Source organism: Cetorhinus maximus, chromosome 14 (genome assembly GCF_964194155.1).
Source record: "Cetorhinus maximus chromosome 14, sCetMax3.hap1.1, whole genome shotgun sequence".
Classification (NCBI taxonomy): Eukaryota; Metazoa; Chordata; class Chondrichthyes; order Lamniformes; family Cetorhinidae; genus Cetorhinus; species Cetorhinus maximus.
The window spans coordinates 25,946,176-25,967,637 of NC_135892.1; the positions used below are offsets into that span (position 1 = coordinate 25,946,176).

A 21,462-nucleotide genomic window follows, 5' to 3' on the forward strand; every position below is an offset into this window, starting at 1 on the left:
CCTGGCTGGCGGGTGTAGAACAAGGGATGACAGTCTCAGAATAAGAGGTAGGCCTTTTAGACTGAGATGAGGAGGAATTTCTTCACTCAGGTTGGTGAATCTTAGGAATTCTGTACCGCAGAGGGATGTGAAGGCTCAGTCACAGAGTATATTCAAGACAAAGATCAACAGATTTCTAGATATTAAAGATAACAAGGGATAATGGATACTGCAGTCAAATAGCGTTGAGGTAGAAGATCAGCCATGATCCAGTTGAATGGCAAAGCAGGCTTGAGGGAATGAAATACCTACTCCTGCTATGTTCCTATATTCAGCCCCTCACTTGGGAGGAAGTCCTGCCTCAGAGACCAGCAGCAGCGACTCATATACGTTTACAGCACTGAAGGAGGCTATTTGGCCCGTCATGTATGCGCCAATCAACAAAGATCTGACTATGTTAATCCTATTTTCCAGCACTTGGCCTATAGCCCTGGAGGCCTTGGCAACACAAGTGAATAGCTAAATACTTCTTAAATGTTACGAGAGTTTCACCCTGTCAGGCAGTGAGTTCCTGATTCCCAGCACCCTCTGGGTGAAAAAATTTCTCCTCAACTCCCCTCTTAGCCTTCTACCTCTTACTTTAAATCTATGCCCCCTGGTTATTGATCCCTCTACTAATGGAACAAGTGTCTTCCTATCCACCCTATCTATGCCCCTCATAATCTTATGCACCTCTCTCAGGTCCCCTCTCAACCTTCGCTGCTCCAAGAAAACACACCTGCCTATCCAATCTTTCTTCATAGGTCAGACCCTCCATCCCAGTCAGCATCCCGGTAAATCTCCTCTGCACCCTCTCCAGTGCAATCACATCCTTCCTATAATGTGGTGACCTGCATGCAGTGCTCCAGTTGTGGCCTAACCAGCATTTTATACAGTTCCAGCATAACCTCCCTGCTCTTGTATTCTACACCTCACCTAATAAAGGCAAGTATCCCATATGCCTTCTTAACCACCTTGTCTGCCTGCCCTGCTACCTTCAGGCATCTGTGGATATGCACACAAAGGTCCCTCTGATCTTCAGTACTTTCCAGGGTCCTACCATTCATAGTGTAATCCCCTGCTTTGTTAGCCCCAACCAAGTGCATTACTTCAGACTTTTTCGGGTTGAATTCTATTTGCCACTGCTCTGCCCACCTGACCAGTCCATTGATATCCTCCTGCAGTTTACGGCTATCCTCCTCACTATTTTCCACCCTACCAATTTTCATGTCATCCACGAACTTCTTGATCATACACCCTACATTTAAGTCCAAATCATTTATGTACACCACAAACAGCAAGGGCCCCAACACCGAGCCCTGCGGAACCCCAGTCGAAACAGACTTCCTGTCATAGAAACATCCCTCCACCATCACCCTCTGCTTCCTGCCTCTCAGCCAATTTTGGATGCAACGTGCCGCTTTGCCTTGGGTCTCATGGGCTCTTACTTTCTTGACCAATCTGCCATGAGGGACCTTATCAAAAGCCTTGCTAAAGTCCATGTAGACTACATCAAATGCATTACCCTCATCAACGCTCCTTGGTTACCTCCTCAAATAATTCGATCAAATTTGTCAAACACGACCTTCCCTTAACAAATCCATGCTGACTATCCCTGATTAATCTGTGCCTCTCCAAGTGCAGATATATTCTGTCCCTCAGAATTCTTTCTAGTAACTTCTCCGCCACCGAGGTTAGACTAACTGGCCTGTAACTTCCTGTCTATTCCTGCATCGTCCTTTCCCATTGTGAAGACCAACACAAAGTATTCATTGATCTTCTGGGTCCACACACAGATTACTTCTATGATCCCTAATTGGCCCTACTCTTTCCCTAGTTATTCTCTTGCACTATATATATTATTATTGGCCAAGACATCAGGGAGAATTCCCTGCTCTTCTTCAAAATAATACTGTGGGAATTTGAGATGGCAGAGAGGACCTTAGTTTCTGTGTCTAGCAACAATTTCTACCTGTTACGGTGATAAAACCCAGTTCTACCTCATGACCACCTGAGTGGACCAACACCTCCCACTGGCTCTAAACTGTCAGGCTGCTTGTTCAATATCCAGTACTGGATGAGCAGAAATTTCCTCCAACTAAATGTTGGGAAAACTGAAGTCATTGTGTTTTGTTCCTCCACAAACTCTATTCTCTAGCCACTAACTCCACCGCTCTCCCTGGCAACTGTGAGGCTGAACCAGGTCATTTGCAATCTTGGTGTCATAATTAACCCTGAGACAAGCTTCCGACCACATATCCACCAATCACCAAGGCCAGCTCTTTCCACCTCAGTAATGTCACCTGACTCCGCCTCTGCCTCAATTCATATGCTGCTGAAGTCTTCATCCATGCCTTCGATACCTCTAGAAAATTATTTCAATTCTCTCCTGGCTGGCATCCCATGTTCTGTCCTCTATAAACTTGAGGTCATGCAAACTCTGCTGCTCATGTCTTAACTCGCACCAAGTCCCATTCACCCATTATCCCTGTATTCACTGTCCTCCACAGGCTCTCGGTTAAGCAATGCCAAATTTTTAAAATTCTCATCCTTGTTTTTAAATCACTTAATGGCCTCACCTCCTCCTTATCTCTGTATTATCCACCAGCCTTACAACCCACCAAGATATTCTCTAATTCTGAGCTCTGCAGCATCCCTGAATTTCATTGCTCCGCTATTGATGGCCGTGTCTTTGGCTGCCAAGGCCCAAAGGTCTGGAATTCCCTCCCTAAATCTTTCCACCTCTGTATGTCTTTTTCTTCCTTTAATGCACTCCTCAAAATCTGCCTCTTTGACCAGGATTTTAGTCACCTGCCCTAATATCTCTTTATAGGAACACAGGAACAGAAGGCCATTCAGCCCATCGAGCCTGCTCCGCTATTCAATACTATCATGGGTGATCGAACACTTCAATGCCTTTTACCCACACTATCCCCATAACTCTTTACGTTAATGTTAATCAGAAATCTATCAATCTCTACCTTAAACATACTCAATGACTGAGCTTCCACGGCCCTCTGGGGTAGAGAATTCCAAAGATTCACAACCCTCTGAGTAAAGAAATTTCTCCTCATCTCGGTCCTAAGTGGTTTTCTCCTTATTTTGAAATTGTGTCCCCTGGTTCTAGACTCCCCAACCAGGGGAAACATCTTACCTGCATCTACCCTGTCTATTCCTTTAAGTACTTTGTAGGTTTCAATGAGATCACCTCTCATTCTTCGAAACTCTAGAGAATACAGACCCAGTTTGCCCAATCTCTCTTCATAAGACAGTCCCCGCCATCACCAGAACAAGTCTGGTGAACCTTCGTCACACTCCCTCTACAGCAATAATATCCTTTCTGAGGTAAGAGGACCCAAACTGCACACAGTACTCCAGGTGCAGTGTAACTAAGCTTCCATACAATTGAAGCAACACTTCACTATTCCTGTACTCCAATCCTCTTGCGACAAAGGCTAACATTTCGTTAGCCTTCCTAATTGCCTGCTGCACCTGCTTGTTAGCTTTCAGTGATTTATGGACAAGGACACCTAGGTCCCTTTGTACATCTACACTTTCTAATCTCTTACAATTTAGGAAATACTCTGCACTTCTGTTCCTTTTACCAAAGTGGATATCCTCACCTTTTCCCACATTATATTCCATCTGCCATGCTCTTGTCCACTCACTAAGTCTGTCCAAATCCTCCTGTAGCCGCTTTACATCTTCCTCACAACACACATTCCTGCCTAGCTTCGTATCATCCGCGAATTTGGAAATATTACATTTTGTCCCCACATCCAAATCATTGATATATATTGTGAGCAGTTGGGACCCAAGTATTGATCCTTGTGGTACCCCACTAGTCACAGCCTGCCAATGTGAGAATGGCCTGTTTATTCCCGCTCTCTGTTTTCTGCCTGTTAACCAATCCTTAATCCATGCCAGTATATTGTCTCCTATCCCATGTGCTTTTATTTAGCTAATCAACCTCCTGTGGGGGACTTTATTCAAAAGCCTTCTGAAAATCCAAGTATACTACATCCATCAACTCTCCTTTATCAATTTTGTTTGTAACAGACTCAAAAAAGTCCAACAAGTTTGTCAAACCACTCCCATTCGCAAATCCATGCTGACTCTGCCCAATCAGATCATGATTATCCAAGTATCCATTTATCACATCCTTTATAACAGATTCTAGCATTTTCCCTACTACTGATGTAAGGCTAACAGATCTGTAGTTCCCTGTTATCTCTCTCCCTCCCTTCTTAAATAGTGGGTTGGCATTTGCTACCTTCCAATCTTCAGAAACCATTCCAAAATTTATGGAATTTTGGAAAATGATCACCAATGCATCCACTATCTCTATAGCTACCTCTTTCAACACCCTGGGATTCAGAATATCAGGTCCCGGGGACTTATCAACTTTCAGACCCATTAATTTCTCCAATTTAACCTTCTTACTTATACTAATTTCCTTCAACTCCTCATTCTTCCTGTTCCCCTGGATCTCTAAATCTGGGAGATTTCCTGTATCTTCCTCAGTGAAAACAGACACAGAGTAACCATTTAGCTTCTCTGCCATTTCTCTGTTCCCCATTATGAATTCTCCTGACTCTGCCTGTAATGGACCCACATTCGCCTCAGCCAAACGCTTCCTTTTTTCATACCAATAGTTTTTACAGTCCATTTTTATGTCTTTTTGCTAGATTCATTCATATTCTATTCTCCCTTTCTTTACCAGTTTCTTGGTCTTCCTTTGCTGTATTCTAAAAACCTCCCAATCCTCAGAGTTACTACTACTTCCGGCTTTATCTGGCTCAGTATCAAATTTTGTTATATAATGCTCCTGTTAAAGGGGCTTTATAAACTCAAGTTAGTGCTGCTGTTAAATGATTCGAACAAAAGGCAGCACTTTCAACAGTCCAGCACTGTTTTATGAGGAGGTGGTGGCATTGTGGTAATGTCACTAGACAATGTCACTGGCAGCTGGTGGAATTTGAATTCAATTAAAAAGTCTGGAATTAAAAGCTAGTCAATGGGAATTAGGGGGAAAACTTGCCACTGGTTGGAATTATACCTGGCATAAAGGAAGATGGTTGTGGTTATTGGAGGTCAATCATCTCAGCTCCAGGACATCACTGCAGGAGTTCCTCAGGGTAGTATCCGAGGCCCAACCATCTTCAACTTTTCATTAATAACTTCCCTCCATCATAAGGTCAGAAGTGGGGATGTTCGCTGATGATTGCACAATGTTCAGCACCACTCACGACTCCTCACATACTGAAGCAGTCCATGCCCGTGTGCAGCAAGACCTGGACAATATTCAAGCTTGGGCTGATAAGTGGCAAGTAACATTTGTGCCACACGAGTGCCAGGCAATGACCATCTCCAACAAGAGAGAATCTAACCATCTCCCCATGACATTCAATGGCATTACTACTGCTGAATCCTCCACTATCAACATCATGGGGGGGTTACCATTGACCAGAAACAGAACTGGACCAACCATATAAATACTGTGGCTACAAGAGCAGATCAGAGGCTGGGAATTCTGCGGCGAGTAACTCACCTCCTGACTCCTCAAAGCCTGTCCACCATTTACAAGGCACAATCAGAAGTGTGATGGAATACTCCCAACTTGCCTGGATGAATGCAGCTCCCACAACACTCAAGAAGCTCGACATCATCCAGACAAAGCAGCCTGCTTGATTGGCACCCCATCCACCACAATAAATATTCACTCTCTCCATCACAGGCACACACAGTGGCAGCAGTATGTACTATCTACAAGGTGCACTGCAGCAACTCACTAAAACTCCTTCAACAGCACCTTCCAAACCCGCGATCACTATCACCTAGAAGGACAAAGGCAACAGATGCATGGGAACACCACCATCTGCAAGTTCCCCTCCAAGCTACACACCATCCTGACTTGGAACTATATTGCCATACTTTCACTGTTGCTGTGTCAAAATCCTGGGACTCCCTTCCTAACAGTACTATGGGTGTTCCTACAACACAAAGACTGCAGTGGTTCAAGAAGGAAGCTCACCACCACATTCTCAAGGGCAATTAGGGATGGGCAATAAATGCTGGCCTTGCCAGTGATGCCCACATCCTATGAATGAATAAAAAAAAACTCCCTCAATACTGAAGTCATATAAACTAGCATGTAAAAGAGCTCTGCAAGACTAAACCATCAAATTCCTGAAATTGCTTACCAGGAATTTTTTGTATTGTCTCTTTCCAGGCACGCTTGCTTTCCTTGTTCAGAGTTGTACTGAATGTGGCTGTGTGGGGTCCCAACCCCTCTACAGTCTCCTAAAACAATAAGATCATTTGTTAAAAGATATACTTGGTGCATGGTTAAGGTACAACTTGCCTATGCAGAAGGGTGGCTCAAATTTTGTGAAATGAATAGTCTATGGTGACCACCTGAAGGTGATAATTCATGCTGGGGTACGGTTCTGTAACTGGCTGCAATAGTTTGCTCAAATGACCAAGCTCCATGTCTCAGCATAGAGAAAGAGTTTTCGCATGCAACTCAACCAACATAGTGGGTTCCTATTCAGTCCTCACCTTCTGTCCTTGAGGATAACCTATTCGGAGCAGGAATGCAGCCTATGTCCAGGTATCCTATGGCTAAGGGCAGAGCTTTAATGGCCTAACTGACATCAGCATGCTCACCACATAGCCATAGCTCAGTGGTAGCACTCTCGTCTGAGTCAGAAAGTCAAAGGTTCAAATCCCACATCAGCAACTTGAGCAAATAATTCAGGCTGATGCTGCTGTGTGGTACTATGGAAGTGCTGCACTTCTGGAAGTGCCACCTTTCAGATGAGACGTTAAATCTGTCTGTGGACAAAAAAAAATCCTACAAGTTATTTTTCAAAGAACAGCAGGAGAGTTTCCTCAGTGTCTTGGCCAATATTTATCCTTCAACCAACATCAAAAGCATATTAACTGGTCATTATGAAAATTGAGAGAGAGAAAAAAAAACACAGGAAATTATAGACATGTTAGCCTAACAACAGCTGTGGAGAAAGGAGTTATTGGAAACTATAATTAAGGACAGAATGATTGAACGCTAAGAAAAATTTGAGCTGATTAGTAAGATTTGTAAAGCCCTGCCTCCACACTTGCTAATCTGTTACTTCTGACTTTTTCCAATTGTGATGAAAGGCCAGCAAACTAAAAAGTTAACTCTGTTCCTCTCCACATGCATCTGCTGCAGTTGTCCTTACAGGTGGTAAAGAGATAGGGTTTGGAAGGTGCTATTGAAGGAGCCTTGGTAAATTGCTGCAGTGCTTTTTGTAGATGGTACACACTGCTGCAACGATGGAGGGAGTGAATGTTTAAGGTGGTGGATGAGTGCCAATCAAGTGGGCAGCTTTTTTATAGACTGTGTTGAGCTTCTTGAATGTTGTTGGGGTTGTACCCAACCAGGCAAGAAGTAAGCATTCCATCACACTCCCGACTTGTGGCTTGTAGATGGTGGAATGCCTTTGTGTTACTCGCTGCAGAGTTCCAAGCTTCTGACTTGATCTTGTAGTCATTGCATCTATGTGGCTGGTCCGGTTAAGTTTCTGGTCAACAAGAGAGAATCTAACCATCGTCCCTTGACATTCAATGGCATTACCATTGCTGAATCTCCCACTATCAACATCCTGGGGGTTACCAATACCCAGAAACTGAACTAGACTAGCCATATAAATACGGTAGCTACAAAAGCAGGTCAAAGGCTAGGAATCCTTTTTTTTTATTCATTCACGGGATGTGGGCTTCGCTGGTTGGGCCAGCATTTATTGTCAATCCCTAGTTGCCCTTGAGAAGGTGGTGCTGAGCTGGCTTCTTGAACTGCTACAGTCCAAGTTGTGTAGGTACATCCACAATGCTGTTAGGGAGGCAGTTCCAGGATTTTGACCCAGCGGCAGTGAAGGAATGGCGATATACTTCCAAGTCAGAATGGTGAGTGACTTGGAGGGAAACTTCTAGGTGGTGGTGTTCCCATCTATTTGCTGCCCTTGACCTTCTAGATGCTAGTGGTTGTGGGTTTGGAAGGTGCTGTCGAAGGAGCCTTGGTGAATTCCTGCAGTGCATCTTGTAGATGGTACACACTGCTGCTACTGTGCGTCGGTGGGAGTGAATGTTTGTGGAAGGGGTGCCAATCAAGCCGGCTGCTTTGTCCTGGACAGTGTCAAGCTTCTTGAGTGTTGTGATAGCTGCACTCATCCAGGCAAGTGGGGAGTATTCCATCACACTCCTTACTTGTGCCTTGTAGATGGTGGTCAGGCATTGGAAAGTCAGCAGGTGAGTTACTCATCGCACAATTCCTAGCCTCAAACTTGCTCTTGTAACCACAGTATTTAAATGGCTAGTCCAGTTCAATTTCTGGTCAATGGTAACCCCCAGGATGTTGATAGTGGGGGATTCAGTGATAGTAATGCCATTGAACATCAAGTTATGGTTAGATGGTTAGATTCTCTCTTGCTGGAGATGGTCATTGCCTGGCGCTTGTGTGACGCGAATGTTATTTGCCACTTGTCAGCCCTAGCCTGGATATCATCCAGGTCTTGCTGCATTTGGACATGGACTGCTTCGACGAGTAACTCACTTCCAGTCTCCCCAAAGCTTGTCCACCATCTACAGGGCACATGTCAGGAATGTGATGGAATACTCCCCACTTAACTGGATGAGTGCAGCTCCAACAACATTCAAGAAGCTTGACACCTTCCAAGAAAAAGCAGCCCACTTGATCGGCACCCCTTCCACAAACAGTTACTCCCTCTACCACCAACGAACAGTGGCAGCAGTATGTACATCTGCAAGATGCACTGCAGAAGCTCACCAAGGCTCCTTAGGCAGCACCCTCCAAACCCACGAACACTACCATCTAGAAGGACGAGGGCAGCAGATACATGGGAACACCACCACCTGGAAGGTCCCCTCCAAGGCACTCGCCATCCTGACTTGGAAATATATCGCCGATCCTTGACTGTCTCTGGGTCAAAATCCTGGAACTCCCTCCCTATCAGCACTGTGGGTGTACCAACACCATAGAGACTGGAGCGGTTCAAGAAGGCAGCTCAGCACCACCTTCTCAAGGGCAATTAGGGATGGGCAATAAATTCTAGGCTAGTCAGTGACACACACATCCCGTGAATGAATTTTAAAAATGTCGATGCCCAACTTTTGGTCAAAAAATCCGAACCCTTCCTACTTAGCACCCGCTCGCCGCCTCTTCCGCAGGCCAATTCTCTCCCTCTTGCTGACTCTCTCCCTCTCGACGCTTTCGTCAGATTCTCTCTCTTGCCGCTTCTCTGCCTCTCTCGTTCAGCGCTTCCCTGCCAGACTCTTTCTCTCCTCACCACTTTTCTGCCAGACTCTATCTCTCTCACTGACTTTCTCTCTCGCCGCTTTCCTGCCCAACTCTCTCTCTTGCCGCTTTCCTGCCCGATTCTCTCACTCTCTTGCCGCTTTCCTGCCTGACTCTATCGTTGCATTCCTGCCAGACTCTTTCTTACTCTCTCGTCGCTTCCCTGCCACTCTCTGTCTCACCGTTTTCCTGCCCGACTGTTCCTCGCTTGCTGCTTCCCTGCCCGACACACTCTCTCTCTCTCACCGCTAACCTGCCAGACTCTCTCTATCCCGCCACTATCCTGCCAGACTCTCTCTATCTCGCTGCTTGCCTGCCAGACACTCTTTATCTCGCCGCTATCCTGCCAGACTCTCTCGCTGCTTCACTTCTTTCCAAAATGGCACCGATCGGGTCACGCACATTCCGTCAACCCTGGTGTCTGACGCACATGTAACCATTGAGACAGTGTCATTATCAGCACTTCCACACTGGAAATGGGAGGGTAGCAAATAAGCATTGTACAGCCACCATCAAAACATAAGCATTGATGAGCAGAGAGTTTGGGACCTCAATGAATCTTCAACCTTGTAAATATTTTGTAGTTTTTAGCTTAAATTGGAATATGGCAATGAGTGTGGTTTCCCCCTTGTCATACCCAAAAACATGCATGGATTTCAACACTTCGAAAATATTACTCGTGTATAAGCTGACCCTTTAATTTTTGCCTATAAATTTGGTTTCAAAAACTCGACTTTTACACAATTATATATGGTAATCATTTTAAGTCCGAAATCAATAAATTTTTGCTAGTCAAGAGTATTAATGGACGTCGAGCCACAGCGAGTAGAGTTAGGACACAGATCAACTGTGATCTCATTAAATTGTGGAATAAGCTCAAGTAAAGATCAGTCTACTTTGCTCCACCGTGTTCCTAATCTGCTGTTAATACTGCACACACATACCTACCTAATCTCAGAAACACATTACAGAAATCAAATCAGCGTTGTATACAGAGTGTTTATGTTTTGGTTGAACTGATCATTTGATTAAATCTTCTGGATTCAACTTAAAAAAATTGATATTTTCCATGCTTAACTCTCTTTCTACGATCTCCATTATTAAAGCTGTTGGAATTGTTAGTCTTTTTCCACACAAGGGGCAGAGGAATTTTCCCCCAAAAGGCTGATGATATTGGATCAATTGAAATTTTCAAGACTATCAACAGATTCTTGTTCAGTAAGGCAGGGAAATGGAGTTGAGACACAGCTCAGCCATGACCTTACAGAATAGTGGAACAGATTCAAGGGACTGAATGGCCTATTTCTGTTCCTATGTTCTGATATTACAGGCTGTTAGATTTAGTAATTATACAGCTTTCTGTGTATTGCCCTCACCATTACATTAAGGATGTGGACAAACAGGGAGCCAACATTAGAAGAGTCTCTCACAATTTATTCTTTGATTCCCACAAAAAATCAATTAATTTCTATGAACCTGTTCAGGAATACCCAACTCTCACTCCAGCACTTGGAACATGCAACCTACCTACCGTACACTTCTACACCCACTCACCTGTCTGGAAAGCTCCTTTGCATAATCTTGCAGGAAATTCTGATCATCATCTTCCAATACTTCCGCTGTATTGGGCTGTACATACTCCACAAGAAACACCTTGGTCACCACACCACTCTCTCGGCCATCTCTAATAGTCAACAGAAATTTTGCAGATGACACAAAACTTAGAAAAGTAGTATGCTGTGAAAAGCATAGAACCAGACTTCAGGAGAACAGACACACGGCAGATGTAATTTAATGCAGAGGAGTGTAAAATAATACATTTTGATAGGATGAGGAGAAGCAATATAAACAAAACTATACAATTTCAAAAAGGATGCACAGGGAGGTGTGGGAGTTTCCAAATACAGATCTTTGAATGTGACAGGACAAGTTGAGAAAGGTTAAAAGTGCATACAGGATCCTGGACTTTATAAATAGAGGCAGAATACATAATCAAGGAAGTTACACTAGGAGCAGAATCTTCCACTCCAGGACTAAGTCCCATGACGGGGACAGGAAGTCGGAGGGACGCCGGCCACAGTGGGTAGCGGGTAAACCCACCAAATCACGCAATGTTTAGCTAATTAATTATGTAGCCACAAGGTTCACATAGAATTTCGTGGCATGCTCAGGCAGGGAGTTGGCTGCCCCCGATGTCGTGTCCAGGCGCCATATTTAAAAGACACCCAGACAGCCATTCACTCACTGTTCCAGGGCCTTTGGAGACCATGAAAGAAGACAACAAGCTTTCGCCCCCAGTTCAGTGATGTCTCCCTGGAAACTCTCCTCTTGGCTGTCAAGGAAAGGTGGTAGGTCTTCTTTCCAAGGGATGGCCACAGGAGGCTCTCCTGTCTGACCATGGTAGCCTGGGAGGGGATTGCCAGGGCAGTCGGTGCCTGTGTGCTCCAAAGGAGGACCGTCCTGCAGTGCAATGATCTCATCTGCTTCACTTGGGTAAGTCAAACTTCTACTCACTCCAAACTTACGTCAGCACTGAACTTCTAGTATTCTGTCATGGGACGTGGCTAAGCCAGCATTTTTGTTGTCCATGCCTAATCGCCCTTGAGAAGGTGGTGGTGAGCTGCCTTATTGAACCGCTGCAGTCCATTTGGTGTGGAGACACCTACAGTGCTGTTAGGGAGGGACTTCCAGGATTTTGACCCAGTGAAAGTGAAGCAACAGCCATGCAGTTCCAAGTCAGGATGGTGTGTGGCTTGGAGGGGAACTTGCAGGCGGTGATGTTCCCATGCACCTGCTGCCCTTGTCCTTCTAGGTGGTACAGGTAGCGGCTTTGGAAGGTGCTATCAAAGGAGCCGGTGAGTTGCTGCAGTGCATCTTGACGATGGTACACATGGCTGCCACTGTGTGTCGGTGATGGCGGGAGTAGATGTTAAGGTGGTGAATGGGGTGCCAATCAAGTAGGCTGTTTGGTCCTGGATGGTGCCCAGCTCTTCAGTGTTCTTTGAGCTGCACTCATCCAAGCAAGTAGAGAGTATTCCATCACATTCCTAACTTATATCTTATAGGTAGTGCTTAGGCTTTGGAGAGTCAAGAGGTGAGTTAGTAGCCACAGAAATCCCAGTCTCTGACCTGCTCTTTCATCTAACGTGCTCAGACTCAATCTACCTGTCTTTATACGGAACATAGCCTACATCAGGAGAGAAGATGGGAGGTGGAATGCCGGAGCTGAGAAACCTCACATAATTTGAGCAGCAGGATGCAGAACTGGCAGGAGAGGCCGAGGGCTAGGTCAGCCACTCCCAACCATCTAGTGAGGAAACATGAATAATCCAGACAACCTTGGAACATCAAGGCGATTGATGAGTGCCAAGTCTGAGCCAGCCTAGTCAGTCAATCATTCTCTCCTCCCTCCATTCTAGGTGCCAGCAGGAAGAGGGTGAGGCCAGCCTCAGCATCTGAAGTCAGCCCCAGCCCACAGGAGACCTTGGAAGAGGACGACTTCTCAACTGTACAGCTGTCACAGCATTCACCTACACCCTCCACCAGCCCAGAGACACATGCCTTGGTGGGTCATATATCTAGGGCCCTTGTCAGGCAGGTCCATTCCCCAGGGAGGATGGAGGTTTGCAGTCGCGACTTGGCTGCCATTCCCCTCCCTCCCTTACCTCCTTCTTCCTAACTCCTCCAGGAGCAAATAGCCAATGGCTAAGAGTGAACGGCAGCTCTACACCTTGCTGGAATCTTGTTATCGTGAGAGCCCTCTGGGGCAGACCGGCTGCCATGTGGCCTTCGCCAAATGATGAGGAATAGCAAACAGAAATTTCTCAGTCTCCACATGTTTATTAGGGTTTCCTCTTAGTTGTACAGTTGTGCTGACCTTTAACTCCACCCATTTGAGCAGGCCCCGCACCACCCAGAGATATTTTGCACTTGGACATCGAGGGCAATGCCTTGGTCTGGAGCTGGCTCTGTCTCAGGATGGTGCATGCTTCATTTCAAACTGTCTCCACCACCTTTTACGCTCCCCGTCATTTACCAACATTCACACATCACCATCGACCCTGCAAATGTCACCTTCACTCTCCCCTCGATAAGCTTTGAATCTCCCCCCATCACCCTGGGCCCTATCATGGTCAATTTGGCCATGACTTCCCTCCCCATTGAGCCCACCCCAGTCACAGTTCCTATGCCCACCCTGATCCTCCCCATTCCTGTGACGCATGTTACCATCCTTGTCCCCCTCAATCACACCCCAGATGAGAACTATACCCGCCATACCAAGACCCTGACCCTCCCATCCTAACACATCCCACTTCCCCTTCTCACAGTTACCATCTCCTCAAATCACCAACAACCCCAGTTCTAACATCCCAGGATCTCAACATCGACGCAACTGAACCGTCCCTCTGAAGCACTCTGGTCGCACCCCACCTCCCTTCCCTTGCCTTTCCCACTCATGCCGTCTTTCCCCCCCACTTCATGCCTTCCTTACCCCTCTTGTTCTCATCCAGACACCTACCCCACCCTTCTTCTCCTCTGCCCTTCCCTTCTTTTCTTCAGCACCCCCCTTCTCCTCTGCAGCCCCTCTTCATGTCTTGCACCCACCATGCCCCCACCTTCGTGTTTTGCACCCACTACCCCCCACCATGTCATGTACCCACCATCCCCCCACCTTCATGTCTTGCACCCACCATTCTCCACCTTTGTGTCTTGCACCCACCACCCCCTCCCAACTTTGTGTTTTCTGTACGCACCATACTTGCAGCCAGCTTCAGTGGTGAAGCCAGCTTCAACTCCAGGCAAGAGCTTTAAAATTCTCCCTTGCTGGGTGCACGCCACAAATGTCCAGTCGGGTTTCAGAATGGTGCGAATTCCTGCTGGCGGGGTGGAAGATTTGACTGGGACACACGATTCCAGTCTGTTGTGCTTTTAATGAGCATGCATGAGATGCAAAGTGGGCTCCCGCTAAGCTTCAGGTGGCGACCCGACACACCACGAACGTCAGGAGGGGACGATCCCGACCTAGTTTCCTGACGTCGGGAAACTAATTTTTCGTTTCCCACCATATCTTCTGTCACGATTCCTGCTGATGGCAGGGGTGGGAGGGCAGACGGGCAGGGGGGAGATTCCTCCCTAAGACTTTATAAATAACTGGTTAAGCCTCAGCTGGAATCCCATTGTGAGCACCGTATTTTAGGAAAGATGTCAAGGCCTTGGAGAGGGTGCAGAGGAGATTTACTAGAAAGGTACTTGGAATGGGGGGCTTCAGTTACATAAAAAGACTAGAGAAGCTGGGATAGTTCTCCTTAGAGAGAGCAGAAATGGTTGGGGAAATTTAATAAAGGTGTTCAAAATTCTGAAAGGTTTTGACATGGTAAATAGTGAGAAACCATTCCCACTGGCAGGAGGATATGTAACCAGAAGAAACCAGAGGGAAATAATTGCAGCGGGGAATGAGGAGAATGTTTTTCTGCAATGAATTGCTATGATCTGGAATACACTGACTGAAAGGGTGGTGGATGCTGATTCAATAATAATTTTGAAAAATAAATTGGATACATACTTCAAAAGGAAAAGGTTATAGGCCAAGTGGAAAGAGCAGGAGAGGTAGATTAATTTGAAAGCTCTTATAAACAGCCAGCACAGGCACGCTGGGCCAGATGCCCTGTTTTGGGCTGTATGAATCTCTGATTTTTTTTTTTGACCAGTAAAAAATACTCTCAAATGGATTTTTTTTCTTGTACAGACATTTGGGAGGTTTACCTAGAAACAGCCAAAGCTTTAATAGTCCCTTTGCCTGCCTGCAATGTGAATGGTTTCTTGTACTTTAGGGTGGAGCTCTCCCCACAACTTGGTTTCTTCAAGAATTGAGGTCTGCTGCCATTTAGTGTGTAGTAAATATCCACATCAGGGGTGTCTGTCAAAGAGAAAGAATAAAATAAAAATGTCATCAAGGAGCTTGCCTTTGTTAGAAACCAATCCCCATAAGATGTTCTGCTTCTAATCATCTTCCACTTATATGAAGAGTAGGGAAGATGGGATTGTTCACCTTAGAGCAGGTTAAGGGGAGATTTAATAGCGATGTTCAAAATCTGAAGGGTTTTGATACAATAAATAAGGAGAAACTGTTCCCACTGGCAGAAGTGTCAGTAGCCGGAAGGCACAGATTAAAGATAATTGACAAACAATCCAACGGTGAGATGAGGAGAATTGTATTTATACAGCAAGTTATTCTGATCTGGAATGCGCTGCTTGAAAATGTCGCAGAAGCAGATTCAATAGTAATGTTCCAAAGGGAATTGGAATAATTCTCTAAGGGGGAAAAATTGCAGAACTATGTTGAAAGAGCGGGGGATTGCTCTTTCATAAAGCCGGGACAGGCTGACTGGTTGGAAGGGCAAGGCAACCCTGAGTACAAACAAGTGGTGGGCTTATCACCATGGAAACAACTTCCCTTTAACAATGGTGAAGTGCTAGAACTGCATCATTACAATGGGTATGGATAACATGGTTTAAAGCCTAAACAGCTGTGCTGGTTGACCTTTCCTTGCAGGTGCTTATTTCATAGAAAGTAAGCTGCTCACACTGATCTATTCAGAGTAATTCGATCTGCTGTTTCCTGTATATAAAGAAGCATTTAAATGTATGCATATTGGCTGAAATTCAATAATATCTGAAAGCAACATTCCTGCCTCTGAATTAATACTTTTTGCACATGTCAACATGCCTGCGTACACCGATTTAATTTTTTAAAAAATCTAATCCACTTTACCTCAAATGGAATATAATATGTTGAGTGGTGAAGCTCTTGTTTTGAATGTTATTCTGTGGTCTGATTTTATTAGTACCATTTATATTTTGGAGCCAGAAACCAGCCCTAAACGGACACATCGCCTCATCTCCATGCGTGGAAACTGTCCCTTTCATACATTGCACAGTGAGGAAATGAAAACATGACTAGTGCCAAAAAGTACTTTTTTCAGTGCCATCTATGGCTCAGTGGGGAACACTCTTACATTCAGTCAGAAAGTTGTGAATTCAAGTCCCGCTCCAGAAACTTGAGCACAAAACCCAATGCAGTACCGGGTGAGTGCTGCATTGTCAGAGGTCTGTCTTTCAGATGAGATGTTAAACCATGGCCCTGCCTGCACTCTTAGGTGGATGTAAAAGATCACATGGTGCTACTTTGAAGAAGAGCAGTACAGTTCTCCCAGTCAATGGTTATTCCTCAATCAAGAACACCAAAAGAAAACAAATTATCTGGTCATTATCCTTTTTTTTATTCTTTCATGGGATGTCAGCGTCATGGGCAAGGCTAGCATTTGTTGCTCATCCCTAATTGCCCTTGAACTGAGTGGCTTGCTAGGCCATCAGGGGGCAGTTAATAGTCAACCACATTCCTGTGGGTCTGGAGTTACATTTTGGCCAGACGAGGTAAGGATGGCACATTTCCTTCCTTATAGGACATTTGTGAACCAGATGGGTTTTTACAACAATCAATGATGGCTGTCATGGTCACCATTAATAAGACTAGCTTTATATTCCAGATTTATTAATTGAATTTAAATTACACCACCTGCCATTTGGGATTTGAACCCATGTCCCCAGAGCATGGAGCTCTGGATTACTAGTCCAGTGACGTTACCACTACACCACCATCCTCCACCTTATTTCAGGGACCTTGCTTGTGCAAAATGGCTGCTGTATTTATTTCTTCTATTACGACAGAGATGACACTTCAAAACTATTTCATTGGCTATGAAACACTAGCATTTCCTGATATTATGAAAGGCAAATAAATGCAAGTTTTTCTTTATTTTTTCCAAGTGAAATCACTGTTGTTAGGTGAATAATTATAGCAGACATTTTGCATAGGACAAGTTCTCATAAACAGCAAATGAGATTAAATAATTGACTAATCTGTTCATTTTCTGTTGTTTTGATTGACAATAAGAGTATTGGCCAGCACCAGGTTAACTCCCGACTTATCTTTGAATAGTGTCAACGGATTGCAAACGCCCACTAAGACAGTCAGACCTCAACTTAATGTCTCACATAATGGATGGCACCCCAATGGCAGGACTCTCGGTATGACACTGAAGTACCAGTTGAGGTTACATGCTCAATGCCTACTGCTGATCTTGAAAACATGCTCTTTCAGCTAAGAGGCGAGAAAGCTATCAATTGAGCAAAGCAGAGGCGATGACTTAGAGAGATTTATTTGTTGTTGATTTCCCTTTTATGAACTGCAAATTAAAATTTGCAAGTGACAACTAAAATGAGACAGTTCCCTCTGATTCAGTTCTGTTTTGTATTTTGGTTCCTATGCCAGTGTTAGAGTATATTTGCTAGGGCAGATAGTATTAAAAGTTTAAAAGACTTGTATTTAAACAACGACTTTCACAACCTCAGAACTTCCCACTTTACAGTCAATTGAATACTTTTTGAAGTGGAATCACTGTTGTAATGTAGGAAACTGGGCAGCTAATTTACTTATAGGAAGATCTCATAAACAGTGGTATGATAATGGCCAGATCAACTATTTTTTTTAGGGGTTGGTTGAGCGATAAATATGGGCCAAGAGAACTCCCCCATTCTTCTTCAAAACAGTGGCATGGGATCTTTTACATCCCAATAGGTTTGAAGGGGTTTAACACCTCATCTGAAAGATGGCACCTCAATTTTGTGTTGGCAATCCAGTGGAGTGCCCCACACCATAAATATGAATGCATAACCCTGTGACTCAGGGGTGAGAATTTTACCACTGAACCACAGCTGACACCTTGTTTAATAAATATTCATGTTTACATTTCTGTGGGCAACTAATGAGCATTGTTAGTGGAACATATGTGAACATGCAAGACAGAAATGAAACTGTTGACCTGCACAGACAATGCAACCATCACTAGCTATTAATCTTTGTCACCAACTGCAGTTTGCATTCAGAAATGGCATAAGATAACAACAATTTAGATTTATATTGGGCAAGCATGCACTGATAAAGCAAAGCCAACACAGGTTTCTTAAAGGCAAATTGTGTTTGACTAACCCCCTTGATTTTTTTGACGCGGTAACAGAGAGGATGGGTGAGGGTAGAGCAGCTGATGTTTGATCAAGTAACACATATGAAGCTAGTTAGCAAAATTGAAGCCCATGGGATCAAAGGGCCAGTTGTAGCACGGATCCAAAAAAAAGCTAAAGGATAGAAAACAAGGAGTTATGGTGAATGGCTGTTTTTTGAACTGGAGGAAGGTATACAGTGGAGTTCCCCAATGGTCAGTACTTGGACCACTGCTGTCTTTGATATACCTTAATGATTGGACCTGGGGGTACAAGGAATAAGTTCAAAATCTGCAGAAGACATGAAAGTCAGAAATGTAGTAAACAGTGAGGACGTAGGCTGGCTGGTGGAATGGGTGGACAAGTGACAGGTAAAGTTCAATATGGAAAAGTGTAAGGAGATACATTTTAGTAGGAAGAATGAGGAGAGGCAATAAATGCCAAACGGCACAACTTTAAAAGCAGTGCAAGAGGAGAGAGACCAGTGGGTGCTTTTGCATAAATCTTTGAAGGTGCAGGACAATATAAAAACAAATTAATAAAGTACATGGGTTCCTGGGCTTTATAAATAAAGATATAGGGCACAATTTTAACCCTGTGCAAGTGAGTGAGTTTTGAATGAGTTAAAATCTCACCCATAAAGTACAAAAGCCAGGAAGTTATGCTGAACCTATGTGAAACACCAGTTCACCCCAAACTGGAGTTTTCTGTCCAATTCTGAGCACCACATTTTGGAAGGAAGTAAAGAGTTTGGAAACGGGACAGAAGAGATTAACTTGAATGGTTCGAGGGATGAGGCACTACAGTTACAGACTGGAGAGGTACAGGTTGCTCTTGAAGCAGAGAAAGCTAAGCGGATATTTGTAGGAGTTATTTACAATCATAAAGGGTTTGGACAAGAGTAAATAAAAATAAAGGTTTTCCAATTGCTGAAGGGTTGATAACCAGAAGGCACAGATTTAAGTTGACTTGCAAAAGAACCAGACATGAGGTAAACATTTTTTACTTAACAAGTGGTTAGGATTTGGAATTCACAGCATGATAGGGCGCAGATAAAGATTTAATAGTAGCCTGTAAAAGGAAATTGCATAAATACTTAAAAGAGAAAAAAAATTGGAGGGGAGTGGAATTAATTGGATTACTCTATGAAAGAGCCGGTGCATGATTTATGGGTTGAATGGACTGTTTCTATGCTGTACTATTCTATGTCTATAATGCCGTAAAATATTTGAAGGCACTTCACAGAAGCATAATCAGACAAAATTTGACACCAAGCCAAAGTGCGAGATATCAGGACCCTTGACCAAAATTTGGGTCAAATAGATAGGTTTGTAAGAAATTGGGGTCTTGAATAAATAGGTATTTTCTGTATTGTATAGAACCTTTATAGGATTTTCTAAACAGCATTGATTCTCTCTCTGGAAAAAGGGTTTTTAAACACTTTGACCACTAAACAGTCTTAGTTCAGGCTGCCATGTTGACATTCCTGAGCTGTTAGGATGGCGCCTTGTGAATCCCCTTATCTATGCAAGTGTTTAGAAAGGGCCAGGATATGACCCTCAGCATGATGTAAACTAAAAAGTTGACCTCGAGCAGACTGATGCATAGTGGGGTGGGGGGGAAATAACCACCCTGACGTTTTGAGTACCTGTGCTGTGTCCATTGGTCAGAATAGTTTGAATAGGTGATTGACACTGGGTAAGCTACCAGCCCCAAGATGAAGGGTGTATTAACAAGTGCTCAGGCACAGGGACCATGCCCCGGTGGGGGTCATATACTGGTGAGGTCTTGGTGAGAGGCGTTGGCGAGGTCCTTGTGAGGTCCTGAGGTTGCAGGGCTTGTCGGTAGTTGCCTTCAGAATGGAGGAGGAGGATGAGATCAATACACTCTGTGCCAACCGTTTGTCCGCCCTCTGGGATCAGTAAACTGCTCTGAACTGTTATGGATTGTATACTTTTTTTCCTGTCTAACTAATTAATGTATCATATCTAAACTTTTGTTTCTTAATAAACTATCTCAAAATTACTTCTGACTAGTCGACTGCCTATTTATTTATCTGTGGCCCCGAACCCCGAAATCTTACAAGTTTTAAGGGAGGTCTTAAAGGAGGAAAGAGAGGCCGAGATAAAAACAGAAAATGCTGAAAAAAACTCAGCAGATCTGGCAGCATCTGTGGAAAGAGAAACAAAGATAACGTTTTGAGACCATATAACTCTTCTTCAGTGCTGAGGCAGAGAGAATAATGAGGGAATTCCAGAGCTTATGGCCCAGGCAGCTGAAGACGCAGCCGTTATTGGTGCAGTGATGAAAACTGGGGAGCTGCAAAAGGCTAATGAGATATAATGATTTTAGGGCTGGAGGAGCTCAAAGAGATTGACTAAAGAAGTAGTGTCTTTTGCGTCCGGAGGCAAGTATATTCCCTTGGTTAGACTACTGAAGTTTCTCCTCAAACATTCACAACATTAGAATCATTTCATGTAGTCAAATAACCAGCCTTTTTCTTACCCGACTTGATTCCAATAAGAGTGTTGGTATCGATTTCACTCTTGGGTTTGCCAGGGAGAGGAACCCTAAGCGGGATGATTTGTGGGACTGCAATGGATCCGGCCGTCATTCCTCCAGAGGGGAACCACCTACAGGGAGAAACCGGAGACATAATTTGACAGGAGAATGAATCTGCCGAATAAGAGTCAGTGACACCACCATAATTATTTTCAGTCAGAAAGCCAAGTTTAAGGGAACATAGCCTGAGGAGAGGACAAGGTCACGTAGGAAGCTGTTAATGGCAACATGACAGTCTCACAAACAAATCCTGAAACTCAAATAATTAAACCTATGAACAATAAACCCAACATTGTAAATAATCCCAATAATTTACAACCAGTTAGGCTATTAATAATCATTTACTTAACTATTAATAATCCAGTTTCATAATTATTACAATAATTATATATAATAAACCTATTGGTTACTCATTACCCCAATAACACCAGTGATTATTCATAACCCAATGATTAGAAATAATA

The 21,462-nt window shown here is 44.1% G+C and overlaps 1 protein-coding gene across 3 annotated transcripts in view; it reads right to left on the minus strand.

The window, feature by feature from the left end:
• The window catches only part of dzank1 (double zinc ribbon and ankyrin repeat domains 1), a 132,762-nt gene that overhangs the window by 109,094 nt on the left and 2,206 nt on the right, over nt 1-21,462 (minus strand). For all 3 annotated transcript variants that reach the window (XM_078556713.1, XM_078556712.1, XM_078556714.1), the window contains exons 2-5: nt 20,942-21,069; nt 15,140-15,293; nt 10,931-11,060; nt 6,222-6,321 (exon numbers count right to left, since the gene is read on the minus strand). In XM_078556713.1, the coding sequence (XP_078412839.1) occupies nt 6,222-6,321; nt 10,931-11,060; nt 15,140-15,293; nt 20,942-21,050 (493 nt within the window). In that variant the 5' untranslated portion in view covers nt 21,051-21,069. The remainder of the gene's footprint in view (nt 1-6,221; nt 6,322-10,930; nt 11,061-15,139; nt 15,294-20,941; nt 21,070-21,462) is intronic.